General features: G+C 40.1%; 1 protein-coding gene across 3 annotated transcripts in view; it reads left to right on the top strand.

Annotated features, from left to right (window-relative positions):
• The window catches only part of CFTR (CF transmembrane conductance regulator), an 86,557-nt gene that overhangs the window by 7,695 nt on the left and 64,612 nt on the right, over positions 1–14,250 (top strand). For all 3 annotated transcript variants that reach the window (XR_014502064.1, XR_014502065.1, XM_083399330.1), the window contains exons 2-4: positions 5,977–6,087; positions 8,951–9,059; positions 13,271–13,486. Coding sequence is in view for 1 of the 3 variants with exons in the window: in XM_083399330.1 (XP_083255456.1) it covers positions 5,977–6,087; positions 8,951–9,059; positions 13,271–13,486 (436 nt within the window). In the remaining 2 variants the exon portion in view is untranslated. The remainder of the gene's footprint in view (positions 1–5,976; positions 6,088–8,950; positions 9,060–13,270; positions 13,487–14,250) is intronic.

Genomic DNA, 14,250 nt, shown 5'->3' with positions numbered 1-14,250 from the left:
TTCACATGCTGGAATAGTTCTCCGGCAGCTATTTATGTCAAGTATGTGAAGTTTCTTAGCAGTGATTATTGGAAGACTGGGCATTTAAATGTGGGGAGAGGGATTGTACCTGCTGTGATGGGAGATTTGCAAAAGCCGTGATTAAACCCTATAGGAGCAGGAAAGATCTGCACGTGAAATAAGTTTCCCTTTGCTCATGTAGAAGTATAATGCAGGAGGCTGAACAGACTTAAAACCAACAACTCCAAAGAGAGGAAATGCTTTTAAAGGGAGAGAGGAAAAAAATACCCTTGCAGCTATTAAACAAATCAAAGTAAAGTAAAGACAATATCCCATGTACGTGAGAGCCTTGTATCATTCTTGTGAGGTGTATTTTGTTACCAGGCATTGAAAAGAAGAGGTGGAACTTGTTTTCCTTCTTTTACCTATATAACACCCTTGTTCCCTGCTGAGCTCTCTTGAGTATGTGCCTGTAATAACATCCGTCGTGACTGGCAAGACTATGACAGCTCTAAAGGCTCCTCCAGGAAAGGGTTCCTTTAAATGTCAGTCAGTAACACAGAAGCATGTGCTAATTCAGTACATTTTTTACTTGTTTAAAAATTAGATTTCCCCATGGTACAGGAGCAGAGAGCCTCTTGATATTATTGCATTTATATCCTCTCCATCCTTCACAAGGAGCCAAGGACTATCAAGTTATAAAAATTGGAAATTTATAAAATGATATTGAGCTGGTTTTGATCTATGCCACCAGGGCTCGCCATCAAATCTCCTTATTTAATTATGCTGCAAACTAGGTTTATAACTGACTTACACCATCACATTACAAATTGCTCAAGGATGCGGAACATCTGGAGATCGCTGTGCCTGAGGCTGTCAGGAGCCACTAGAGAACCTCCCATACCACCAGGCTCTAAAGGTCCAGAGCCAAGGTCCTCACCAGCATCTTCTGCTGAGGATCCAAATTCCTTTCACAGTATCTCACTGGTCACCAGGCAGCAGGTTACGGAATGGAGGAGTGCCCATCTTCAGGCAAGAGGGTTGTCCTCTAAAAACCTCAAGTTCTTCAGAAGGGGGTGGATCCTACAAGAGGAAGTCTGAAGGAGTCTATAAGAGGTAGTCTGGAGACAGATATCGGAAAGGCCTAATTCTGCTCTGGAAACTGTTGGAACAAGTTGTTCTCATGGAGCTATCCATGGTCCTGCAACCCCTGACCTGCCTTGCTGCTGGGCTTTGGCACCAGACCAGCATACAACAAACAGAGGGGAGCACCACAAAGTGTTACAACTTGCTTGTAATGCTTAATGATTATATTGGGTGGTTAACCTATGGCCCTTCAAATGTTGGATTCTAACTTCCATCAGTCCTGGACAGCTTCTGGTGGTCAGGGATGATGTCCAGCAACATCTGCCATGACACAGGCTGATTTATATGGTGTTTTTCTGCATGTTTGGAAACACTTCATATTTGTTGTAGTATATCCCCAACCTCTGGAGCAGGAACAGATTAGTATGCCTGGGGTACTGGGAGGACAGCCTTTTGCTTTGCTATCTTTTGTGAAATATCCCTTTGCTATGATGTGTATAGAGTGCTGCAGGCTCAACATCAGAACCTGGCCAGTAGATTGGAATTTATTGGTACATCTCTGGATGATTTGCAGTAGATTAATAAGGGTTTCTGACTTCCAATTATTTAAAATTAGTAACAATGAAATGACGCACCTGTTAAATTAGACTGCTGAAATTAAGAAAGCTTGCGGTAACCAGGAAAATATTTGTGGGTTCAGCTCAATACTAGTTCTAATATATCTATCATCTATCTATCTATCTATCTATCTATCTATCTATCTATCTATATCTCCTGGTGTTCAGCTGGTGCTAAGGGTACCATGTTCTATAATGGATGCCCTTTGCCGTTAGTGTCCTAGAAAAATGTAATAGATCCTATAAACTTAAAGTCTGCTCTCCTCTGCTATAAGTTGTTAGGGACTCAAGCAGATCAATTTCCTCTCTCTTAATCCATATCTTCTTCCCACCAGATTTGGCTGGCAGCTTGAATATTCTATGGTTCAATGGTCCTCATTCACAGACTTATTTGCTATGCTCGTATTCCCCCCACCCCCAGTCAAAGTTTGTGAATAGTGAGAAAATCCAAAGACCTGCAAAATGGCACCTGACCTGGACCAGAAGTATAGAATTGGAAACATCTGTGAAAGTAGCATTTACATCTAAAAGCCCAGCAGTGTTAGAAACTCAGATATATAAACTGGGTGTCAAATGTCTCCTTAAACCAGGATTACAGTTGCTAAAACAGAATGCCTAGTTGTCATTTTGGGACCAGTTGTATTTTTCTAAATGACTTGTTGGTTCCTGAAATTCATTCTGATTGTGCAGATAAAATATAATGGATAGAATTCTACAGGATGTGTTGCTTGTCTGTGAAAACAGTCAAGATCCAGGGATGCACCTCCAGATGGTGGAGATGTCAGGTGCCATCCTGGTACCTGGACATCTTCACTTGGTCACAAGTGACCAATAGCCAGGTGAAAATGTGCCTGGCGAATTTCAGATGCTGAAGCCCAGATAGAATCTGTAACCAAACTACAAACTACCAAATGACATAAGCTTCAGGTGACCCCTCAAAAGTCACTTCCATTGTGGAAGAAGGCATTTAGCCACAATTTGCAAGCATAAAATGTCATAAATATTCAGAAGTGGGAGACTGCTATCAGAAAATGTAAAGCAGGTTCCTAAAAATGGGAAAACACAAGGTAATGAAAACACACACTCTGCTGGGGAAAATAAGGAAGCTACCCTGATGATGATGAAGAGGCAGTGAAGGTTATCTAAAAGGTGAATTATGAAATGGAAAAAGTGGACTCTTATGAGGAAACTGTATAGTTAAATTATCAATTTGTATACATAGAGATAACAGATATGTGGGAAGTCAATGGAGATTATCTGTACAGGGTCTGTATACAGAAGCATTCCAAATTGTTCAAATCATCAGTCCCTGGTCCATTTTGATCCCAAGGTGAAATAACATTGGACAGAAACTGAGCCACTCCTGTTGCATACAGGAGTGGCTCAGTTTCTGTCCAATGTTATTTCAGCAACAGACGGCTTATTTTGCTAGCGTGCAAATAACACAATTATGAGTTTTATATAGTAGCATGTTGCCGTACAAAAATAAAAATGGAAACCTGCTTCACTTAAATCAAATCAAATTTGGCACAGAACGCCACCAGCTACTCTTGCCCAAACCAGTTGGGATATCATAATGAGACAGTGCAGTGTGGGTGGATATTTTAGCGCAGAGCCTGCACGTTACCTTGGCTTGCAGTTCTTCATCAGTCTGCATGTGCAAATGCAGCCTTGGGTGAAAGGGCGCTGCAGTTGATTCTTGAATGCCCTTTTGGGTTTCACACAGTACTTTCCCATCCTAGGTTGAAGCAAGAGCCGCTCAGCACATCAGTCATTCTAATTTCTTCTTCAAACTGGCACAATGCCTAGTTACATTCTGATGAAAAGGAAAACAAAAGTATAGGCAGTAACAACTCACAGAGACTGTTTCCCCAAAATATACACGGTATGAAATAGGCAAACATGATTTATGACATTTCCAGCATGTTCTTGAAAGTTTATATGGTTTTCAGTCACTAAACAATCAGGATCATGGAGGTCCATGTCTTTAATTCAAAAGTCAAATATTTCTGCATGTTGTACTATTTGCAGAAACCTTTAATGCTTTCTTTTTAATTTAGCCGTTTTGTAAATGCCAAACGCTGCGAATGTAGTTTTTGATGTGAAACAGGAAATCGTTTCCATTTATGGAGAAGGGCCACACCCACACCATAATACATAATAAAACATCAAACATCAATTTGCTTTAAAGATGTTTGTTCTCATGAATTTATTCATTTATAACATTTCATACCTGTGGTGCATGGAACTCTAGTTCTGTGAGGGGTAAACTAAACTTCCTGGGATTCCTTTTTTTGGGGGGGGAAGGGGGGGGTCTAAGGTGATTTATGGTGTGCACATTGAAAGCATACTTCTAGAAAACTACCGTATTTTTCACTCCATAAGACACACTTTTTTCCTCCTAAAAAGTAAGGGGAAATGTGAGTGCCTCTTATGGGGCGAATGGCGCTGTGCAGAGAGGGAGAACTGTGCAGTGCCCCTTCAGCGAAATGGGAGGAGGAACAGAGACCCTTCTGTTCCACCTCCTGCTTCGCAGCGACGCGCCTGTCCAGCGAAACCAGAGGAGGAACAGAAGGGTCTCCTTCTGTTCCTTCTCCAGCTTCGCTGAAGGGGCGATGCGCCTGTCCTGGCTTCTGCATTAGCTGTGCGCAGCCTATTTGGGCAGGGGAACCTTCATCCCGCTGCCCTGAAGAGGCTTGGCACAGTTATCCCAGAAGCCAAAACCACCACCTGGTATCCCAGAAGCCAGATCCCTCTTCCTGTTCTGGCTTCTGGGATTCAGAATAATTTTTTTCTTGTTTTCCTCCCCTCAAAACAAGGTGCGCCTTATGGTCTGGTGCGTCTTATGGAGCGACAAATACGGTAGATATAGAATTGTAGCCTGTATAACTTGGAACACATAAAATGGTGTTGAGCTCTGATATTTCAAAGAATAGAAAATGCACAGCAAGCTTGAACACAGGGAGAATATGTGCATTGTGTAAGTACAGAATGTCCCCCTCCCCCATAGAGGTGGTTAAGATGACTACTTGGTGTCCGGTACTAAAATACTGTATGAATGGGGGGGGGGGCACACACGTGAATGAGCTGAAACTTACTGCATGTACTGTCTTTCTTCTGGAATATTTTTGTTCAAAGATCTACTAATAAAATTACTTATATTTACAGCGTACTTTTGGACCAATCTAAAATGTGTTCAGTAGCTCTTGGGTGACCATTTGAAAAGGATGGCTAGTAAAATGGCATAACTGGTGACATTGTACAAACTGCACTAATTCCCACACCAAACATTTAAAACACATTTAAAGCACCTGGCTCCCCCCCCAAACAATCCTTCGAACTGTAGTTCCCCCCTCAGGGTTGGCATCCGTCTGTCTCAGGAGACAATGGAGGAGAATGTCTTTTGGGGGTGAAGTTCCAGGCTTAGAAGGCTTGGGGCTGATCTACATTATGTTAGATTTTGGGTCAATCCTTGCAGCTCTTTACATTTTTGTTACTATCTTAAAAAGTGAGGCTTCTTCTCCTTGTAGTTCCATCCATGCATGAAATGGAGCAAAGCCTGATCATTATGTTTAAAATCTCTCCCTTTATGGTCTGCATTCACGTAGGGAAGGTTTAAAAGCTTCAGTTTCTAATTCTTCTGAAAAAGAGTATACCATGTTAAGAAGACAACATAGTGTAGAACTTCTCTGGGTGTGTGAATGTACTTTGTGCCTTGTTTAATGGGAAATGGGCATAAACCCAAAGAACCATGCAACCGTTTTGACTATGGGAGAAGCAAGAACTCTTGGGGTGTTAATGCTGTTAACCTATCCATCGTAGGTTCAAGTTGTACATATGTGTAAATAAACCACATATCATAGAGACACCACAGTCTCCGCTGTCCCTCATTCCAAGGAAACAAAAACCTGAGTAAGCGTCTGAAACTTCTTGAATCTTTGGGGTGGCATGCAACACTATTGTAGTATATATTATGCTTAATAATAAATTATGGCCAGCATCCAGATAATAGTTTTTGAGTGACCACAGCTTGTGCTTGGGTATATCCAGTCAGACTTTTACTTTTCATTGGTTGAAGAATAAACCCCACCATACCATGTAAAATTCTGTTTTTGAAAATCTCGGTTTCAAAAGTGGTTTGTCAAATGGCTTGAGAAAGCCTAAGGTCCCTTGGGCACTTGGAACTAGGTGTTTGTGTGTGTGCTTTTTATTCCAGGTGTATGTGTTTTATATACCTCGATATTAATATGAGAAAAACATTATTATCTATTAGGTGGACAAAACCGATTTTGAGAAAGGGTTACAGACAACGCCTGGAATTATCAGACATTTATCAAATCCCTGCCACAGATTCAGCAGATAACCTTTCTGAGAAATTGGAAAGGTAGGTATTAACATTATTCTATTTTTTTATAAGGCAAACAATAGAATTTCATGTTTTGTTCTTATGTTCTGATAAGTGAATGTTAAAAGTACTTTAGCAGAAGATGTGTAGTAAAATTCTTTATTTAGCATTCTTTATATAGTCTTTAGATTGTAGGTCTGTCTACTAATCCATACTAATGATATTAGTCCTTACTAATCTGGATATTAGTTTATCATCCTATATATCATTGTGAAAAATTGCCTCATTGTTCTCTGTTAATTTCTCATGTTGTAGTAGAGTTCTTAAATGTTTAAGTGTTCAGTGTCTAGCTTGAAGATATTCATATCATGGAGGTGATTTCTATGCAATTTCTCAAAATGATCTTCACACAAGCAAAAAAATTATTGTGATGCACAAGATCTTGAACTCTAAACAGAATAGAAACATATGAAGCTGCCTTATATACTGCAACCAATATATTAAATTTCTTTCAAAAGAAAAGTTACCCCTGAAAACTCTTTAATAACTTGTGCCAGTGGTGTTTTATTTAGAGTCCATCCGTTCTAGTATTTATTCCCAGAAATTCATACCTGTTTGGGTATTAACTTTGGGCTCTTTTGTTGTATCAACCCAAAGTAAAGCTTTGCAAGGTACTGGAAATAAAGCTTGTTCCAATTAAAAACAAAGAGCAACTTTCCTGAGAGGCTCACACTTTAACCCAATAGATTTATGCAGCTTCATAATGCTGTATTAAAGTATTACTGTACTATAGTTAAAGTAATACTATATGCAAGCCCCTCTTCAAAAAGGAGTTTATGTGTAGCGGATAATTTCACACTATGATGCTTTCCAGCCAGAGTCACTCAAACATTTTCTTCCATTCCCTCAATTCATCCTAGCAGCTGCTCTGGGCTGGTGTTACAACAAACACATTATTGAATCCATAATCTAAAATCTCTCCCTACGTTAAATGTTTCCGACGCTCTAAATATAGTCATAGAAGATCATTCTACCCAACTGAAAACTATCACAGTCTCAAAATAATAGGACTTCTGTTGAACTCTTAATAATCTTAGAATGATCTATAATATCATTTGCTTTTTGCATATTTCTCATTAGATTCCTACGCTTGAGAGATTCAAATAAAACTGTGCATAATGTCATTCAATAAAGATATGGGATGATAAGACTCCATTTCAGCATTATTAAAATGATACTGGCTTCATTTGGAGATTTTGTTTTGTTTCCCACCCAGTAATTAAACAATCTGGTACCAAAGAATGGTCCCAGGTCTTCATATATTTCAGCTATCTGACACTGGTACGTTTTTGTTTTTTTTTAGGGGTTTAATTGGATTTACAAGATCCTGAGGAAAAATAGTCATTCTTCATTTTAGCTTGTCTTCTAATGAAAGCTTATGAACTTGCAAATTATTTAAATGATGTAAATGTAATCATTTAAATAATGTAAATTAAATTATTTAAGAAAGGGGAAAGCTCTTAGATTGAAAATATACAACCTGAGCCAGTGGCGTAGCGTGGGGGGTGCAGGGGGGGCCGGCCGCACCGGGCGCAACATCTGGGGGTTAGGGTTAGGGGGCGCAAATCCACAGGTTAGGGGGCGCAAATTACTTGCCTTGCCCCGGGTGCTGACAACCCACGCTACGCCACTGACCTGAGCATAGGGTGGGAGGGCTGATGTCATGAATACACCTACAGGCCCTGCTTCCCATTTAGGTTTTTAGGAGAAGTTGGAGTCAAGTCTTTCTGTCCAGCTTCCATAATTAACAACAACAACAACAAAAAAGCTCATACACAGAGATACTTGGCTTTTGTTCTCCATCCTAGGAGGAGTCAGTGACAGCAGAAAGATGGCTGAGGGTAGTGGCCAGTGGTGTCATGGTAGGATAAAGGAAGGAAGTATGGTTTGATAGGTCCAAGCAGGTCTGTGCAGAGTTTGTCTGAGGACCAGTGTGGGAGTCTTGCTAGAGTAAAGTTATAAACTTAAACAAACAAACAAATAGCAGCTGGTCCCTGGCAGTTCCCTCCTACCAACTTAACCCCCTGAGGCCTAGGATGCAGCTGCTCTGCCCTCTGCACAGGCCTGGGTCCAAGGGTGTCCGTGGTAGTGGGAAGAAAGGGGAATTACTTGGATGGAGTTATGGGAACAGATCCAGCAAGTATGGGAGTATTGGCACCTCAGGGCAGAGATAGATGGTTGAGTTGCGGCTGAATTTTTGAGTGATGATTGAACTTGGAACTGGGTCGTTGGATCTCAAATGCTTCCTTATACTGGACAAAACCTGGTAAAGTTGTCCCATCCAAGGTTATTTATTTCAGTGAGATGATCTTCACTGTGCTAAAGTTTGCAGCCAAAGCTAAATCTTTTGGGGGCATTTCCTCTGACTACTGGATAGTTAAATTGTACTATCAAAAAGTCTGTTCAGCAGTCGCTGACATGCTTTATTTTCAGCACATTGAAAAAGTCACAAAATAGAATAGTTTGTCTTTGTTGTTTTTTTTTACTTCTGGAGACTGGAAGGGATTCAAAGCCTTTATTTGCCTATTATTTGTGTATCGGTCTCGAGGAGTACAACAGGTTTCTTTAAAACATACAACGTGACCTTTTTAATGAATTAACTCCCTGCAGAATGATGTATAGCTAGGTATTTAGATCTGCCAAATATGTGGCTGAACTACACTTGAACTTTTATTGAGCTATCAAGTAATTGAGGACCAGATCTTGGGGGTCTTTGCAAAGCCTTCATTTCATCAGTCACCTAGCTAAATCTCCTTGGATATACTTGAGTGAGCTGAACTATGCTAGAGTCACAGAGCTGTGTATTTGGTCACACAACTTAATGGTGTTTTCTCCCCACCAGAGAATGGGACAGAGAGCTGGCTTCAAAGAAAAAACCCAGACTCATCAATGCTCTTAGAAGATGCTTTTTCTGGAAATTTATGTTCTATGGAATAATACTATATTTAGGGGTAAGAATTTACCTTATTCCAGTTTGCTTGTTGGGTTGCAATCCTACATCATTTTATCCTATGCCTGGGACGTTCTAAAGAGCAAGGAAATAATGCCTTCAGTTTCATTTTTTAAAAATCCTACAGGAATCATGGTTGATTGAATTGGAGCCAATTTAAATAAAACACTGGAACCTATATATTACCCTGTTAAAACATATTGGTGCGTTAGCATGCATTTCCTAAGTAACACACCATTCCAAATAACACAAAAACAGCAGGAATGGGAAACGACATTAATAATAAATTTATTTATTTCACTAAAAATCAGAAAGTTCTTTTTTTAAAAAAATGTAAGAAATATAAAGTCACATTTAACATTCCTAAGCCAGTCAGAGATTTTTTTTAAAAAAGTAAATAATGGTAATTAAGACAGAAGTGAGAGCTTTATAGTCACTTCAACTTTATCAACACCTACGATTAGCACAATTGCACACCATGGCCACTAGAGTATAATTTTAAGATAAATGGGTGAGATCTAGTGATTCAGCATTTTCACTGGTATGTCTGGTTATGCTCCTGGTCTTTACTCAAGGAAGAATTATGCTATTCCTACCCCCAGTGGAATGGAATATTAGCACTAGTGTTGGATTAACCAAAAGCTGAGAAATGTTTTTTGAAGAAAAATGACATTTGATATTTCAAAAAACATCGAAGTAGTCATCATGGTAAAAATCAGAACTTTCCTAGACTTCCTTACAGACTCTTGTACCATTTCCCTGTTGCCTTTTTATTACTTATTCTCACCTAGACCAGGTAGCATTCTACTAAGATAAAATAATGTGAGGGAATCAGATCTTGTCAGGTTTTGCAATCAAATCTATGATTTATTATTGATGTATCCTTCTGAGCTATATGCACATATACACACCATAGTTTTGTCTCATTTTAAAAAAATGAAATTTTATTTTATGAGTTAGCATCATTTTTATTTTGAATTACATATGCGGGGCCTCTAAAGGTCTTAATACCTGACCTTGATTAACACTATCCCAGAACACAGTTACATTGTGCAATTACTTATTGAAAACAGTGGGGTGCTATTCAACAGAATAGTTCTGCTAGTGCAAGAACCTCTGGCTGAGAATGGAGCTTTCCATACTGCTCCTCTCCTGAAGGACCCTACTAAATATTTTCTGGGGTTTCCCCAGTCCAAGGAACAGATTGGGGCGGGGGCAGGGGACACATTTGGAATAAGAGAGGGACGGGAAGTTCCATTGCATAAGCAAAAATTATTGTACTAGTGGAAGGACTTTGTTGGGTTTTAAATAGGAATTGTCGTCTTTGGCTTGCACCTGTTATTTGACTATAAAAATCATTTGTGTCAATGAAATTATAGATAATAGTCTGTTTTGGGTCCTAAACGATCAGAATCAATACACCTTGGCAGAGACAGAAAACATGATCTTTCTCCCCCATCCCATATAGGGAGAAGGTAGAGATCTAGGGCTTTGTTTCTGGACTGACAAAGAAACAGAGGAACTAGATTTCACTTTATTTATGCTTCTTTTCTGGAGTTTCCTCTAGAGTAACAGCTGCTCTAATACTCCAGAGGCCTTTGAAGGAGAGATTTGGAAAGGTTCCAGATTTGAGAACGTCACAGTGCAGTTGTCAGTAGTTGCGTATGACGATTTCACGTGTGTAAAATACTCTGCTATGAAATGCAATTTTAAATGGAGGGGAAAAAATCCTATGTTGGGGCCATAAAAAGGTGATTGCAGTCATTATGTGTTTACTTGCGACACTGCTATTTGCTTAAGAAATCATGGTATATCAAATAAAACAAGGTGTGTGAATCAGCGTTATGCAACATGATACTCCAATACTATGCAGTGCTCATGACAAGCGTAAAAGAGGAAACTTAGTGCTGGAAACTGGTGTTTAATCCACCTCCCGCCCCTGTTTTGCTCTGCTGAAATATGTGGAAGTTCCCTGTCATTCACTTCAGAAAGCGCAGGAAAGAAACATTTGGCCTCCCCGCTCCTTTTAAAATGTTCTTGCACCCTTTCTTTGGTCTGTTCATTCTTGCTGTTTTCCCTATGCCTTCCTTGTAATTTTTCACGCTGCACGCAACAGCTTGGGTAAAACATGTTTCCTAATTTGCTGTGGTTTCATTTCATCAGTTTTCTTGTAAAGACGTAACACATCAATGCCACTGTCTTCTGAATAGCATGATCTGTTGCATCAATAATGGGGCTATGCTTAAATGAGAAATGGGAAATCTTCTTCAACCTAGGGGTCACATTCTGGACCCTTCTGCACCATCGACCAAGGATCATCGACCAAGGATCAGATGGCATTGGTGGGTGGAGCCAAAGGCAAAAGTGGGCTATAAAGAGCTCTTTAGCTTCCATCTATACAAGCACGGGTGGCGCTGTGGGTTAAACTACAGAGCCTAGGACTTGCCGATCAGAAGGTCGGCGGTTCGAATCCCCACGACGGGGTGAGCTCCTGTTGCTTGGTCCCTGCTCCTGCCAACCTAGCAGTTCAAAAGCACATCAAAGTGCAAGTAGATAAATAGGTACCGCTCCAGCGGGAAGGTAAACGGTGTTTCCGTGAGCTGCTCTGGTTCGCCAGAAGCGGCTTAGCTATGCTGGCCACATGACCCGGAAGCTGTACGCCAGCTCCCTCGGCCAATAGAGCGAAATGAGCGCCGCAACCTCAGAGTCGGCCACTACTGGACCTAATGGTCCTTTACCTTTACCATTATGCAAGCAAAAAGTGGTATTGGATTTCAAGGACACATGGCAGCAGGGCTGGTGAGGGATATGGTTTAAATGAATGAAGAATACCAAGTATAACAGTTTTTGAAGGAGTGTGTGAAAACAGGCAATATGCATTTTATGTACAGACTCTGTACCTTCACAAATAATGCCTAAATACACTGGGTTAGAAACTTGCCCGACTATAGCATCGCCATCTAACTTGCCTGCCTGCTCACATTCTCACACTATGCAGATTCTTCTTGCCAAAATATAAATTGAACAAGGAAGTTGTTGTACCTGTGGTTCTATATTGAATCATTCCCATGACACCCACCCACCCTTTAGGGTCAGCAAGCAAAGTTATATATTGCCAGTAGTCATTCCTTGTATATTCCTGTAAGTGCTATAAATCACTTTGGTACAATAATCTGAAAACGTATTTGCTATCTCTATATGGTATATACACAACAAACATTAGCAAATAGTATCATTCTCACTGCTGCACAAATGGTATGATTTGTAAATACCAGACCACGACAGAAGTTTCTTGGATCTCAAGATATATGAAATACCTCTGTGATACTCTTGCCCTTGAATCTTACATACTCACATATAAAAACAGCTGTCACCATTATTTTTGGTGCTTGATCCTAGAATTATATGGACTCAAACACACCTGCCCAAGCCTCTTTTTAATTGTTCTTTTATAAATATTACTCTTTGTATACTAAAAACACTGCTGTGTTGGTCCAACACAAGTCTGTTGTGTATCTTTTTTTGTAAAATTATATGTCATCATGTAAAAGGATGTGAGTACTTAAAACATGAGCTATATAATTCAGGGTGTAAGTTTTAGACCATTTCTGGAAACACCGTATGAATAGCAGCTCTGCCAATTGATCTGTTTGGAAGTGATTACACAAAATAACGAGAAATCGATGCATACCACTGGCCTCAGGTCATTTAAAGGACAGAATACAAAAGGACACTTATGATCTGATAGGTCTCAAGAAAACTCCAAGGTCTCAAGGCAAACTCTTAGCTTTAATTTTGGAAGGGAGACTGGGTGCCCCATCCAGATTTGCCCTTCAGCACTCCCTCCCAGCACCCACCACCTGAGGCAAGTTCTGCCCCACAACCAACAACCCACATATGCAGCAAAGAAAGATGAACGAGAAAGAACCGCAAACCACAAGAAGATGAAAACCAACAACCGTATAACTGTGGTAGAATTAACCGACAAATTGTTGCCTTTGTTAAAAGATTTGGCAGGGTGTGATTTGGGGCAGGGATTCATTTGCCAATCAGAAGCAAGGCTTTGCATACAGTTGTAATCCCAATGTACCAAGTACAAGCTATATTGGATGAGAACCTTAGTTTAATTATACAAATATTAACATTAAGACTGCCAGCGGGTTTTCAAGTTTTATTGACATCGACGTTTCGCTCCCCCCCCCCTTCCCGCAGGAAGTAACGAAATCTGTGCAGCCTCTTTTGCTGGGGAGAATTATTGCCTCTTATGATCCGTCCAATTCACACGAACGATCAATAGCTTACTATTTAGCCATAGGACTCTGCCTTCTCTTTGTTGCCCGGATGTTGCTGCTTCACCCAGCTATATTTGGCCTCCATCATATCGGGATGCAAATAAGGATAGCAATGTTCAGCTTAATCTACAAAAAGGTAGGACTTGTCTTTTATTTACATGAGCTGCAAGTACAATTAAATCCATGGAAGACTTGGATCCTAATAGTTGGCTCGCATTGTAATTGTGGAAACAGTCCAGTGGTACAAAGAGACACCTTTTCAGATGCTGTTTATAACATTTCTGTGCAGTGTGGATATAGTGTTGTGCAATGTGGATATGGTGTTTTCTATGATTCAATTTTCTGTTTTTAATATGCTTCCTTGTTGTTTGTTTCTTGGTGTTATTTTTTTTTTGTTATTTATTGCGCAGCAGTTTGTGGACCTTCCTTGATTGGAAAAGAGATACACACATTTAACTAACTAAATAAACCATGCACTGAGTTCATACTAGAAGGGATTATTTGATCTGGAAACCAATCCTATGTTAACAGAACATTCTTTTTTAAAAAATCTATTGTACCAGATTTTAGTTTCAGACTAGTTTCATGTTTTATTGCATCTGTGATGAATTTCAGTGCGTTATAACCAGTGAAATTCTGCTGAATGGTTCAGCAGTGGTCTGGCCATCCATAGGTACACACACTCCCTGCTCTCCTTAGATGTGCCGATTTTCTCCCTGGCTCTGTCCCTGCTTCAACCAGAAGCCTTGCATAATACCTGGTGTTGCGGGAGGAATGGCTGCTTCTGCTGCTGTTACCAAATGCTACCTTTGATATGAGTGTTCCCTAGTTGCACGTTGACAGGGCTGGGAAGGGATTTTATCTGCAACCCTCCTTGGCTATTTGGATGACGAGAATTCT

This window comes from Podarcis tiliguerta (genome assembly GCF_965153285.1).
Source record: "Podarcis tiliguerta genome assembly, chromosome: 10".
NCBI lineage: Eukaryota > Metazoa > Chordata > Lepidosauria > Squamata > Lacertidae > Podarcis > Podarcis tiliguerta.
The sequence above is the reverse complement of the archived record's forward strand: the minus strand, read 5'-3'. Positions and strand labels throughout refer to the sequence as shown.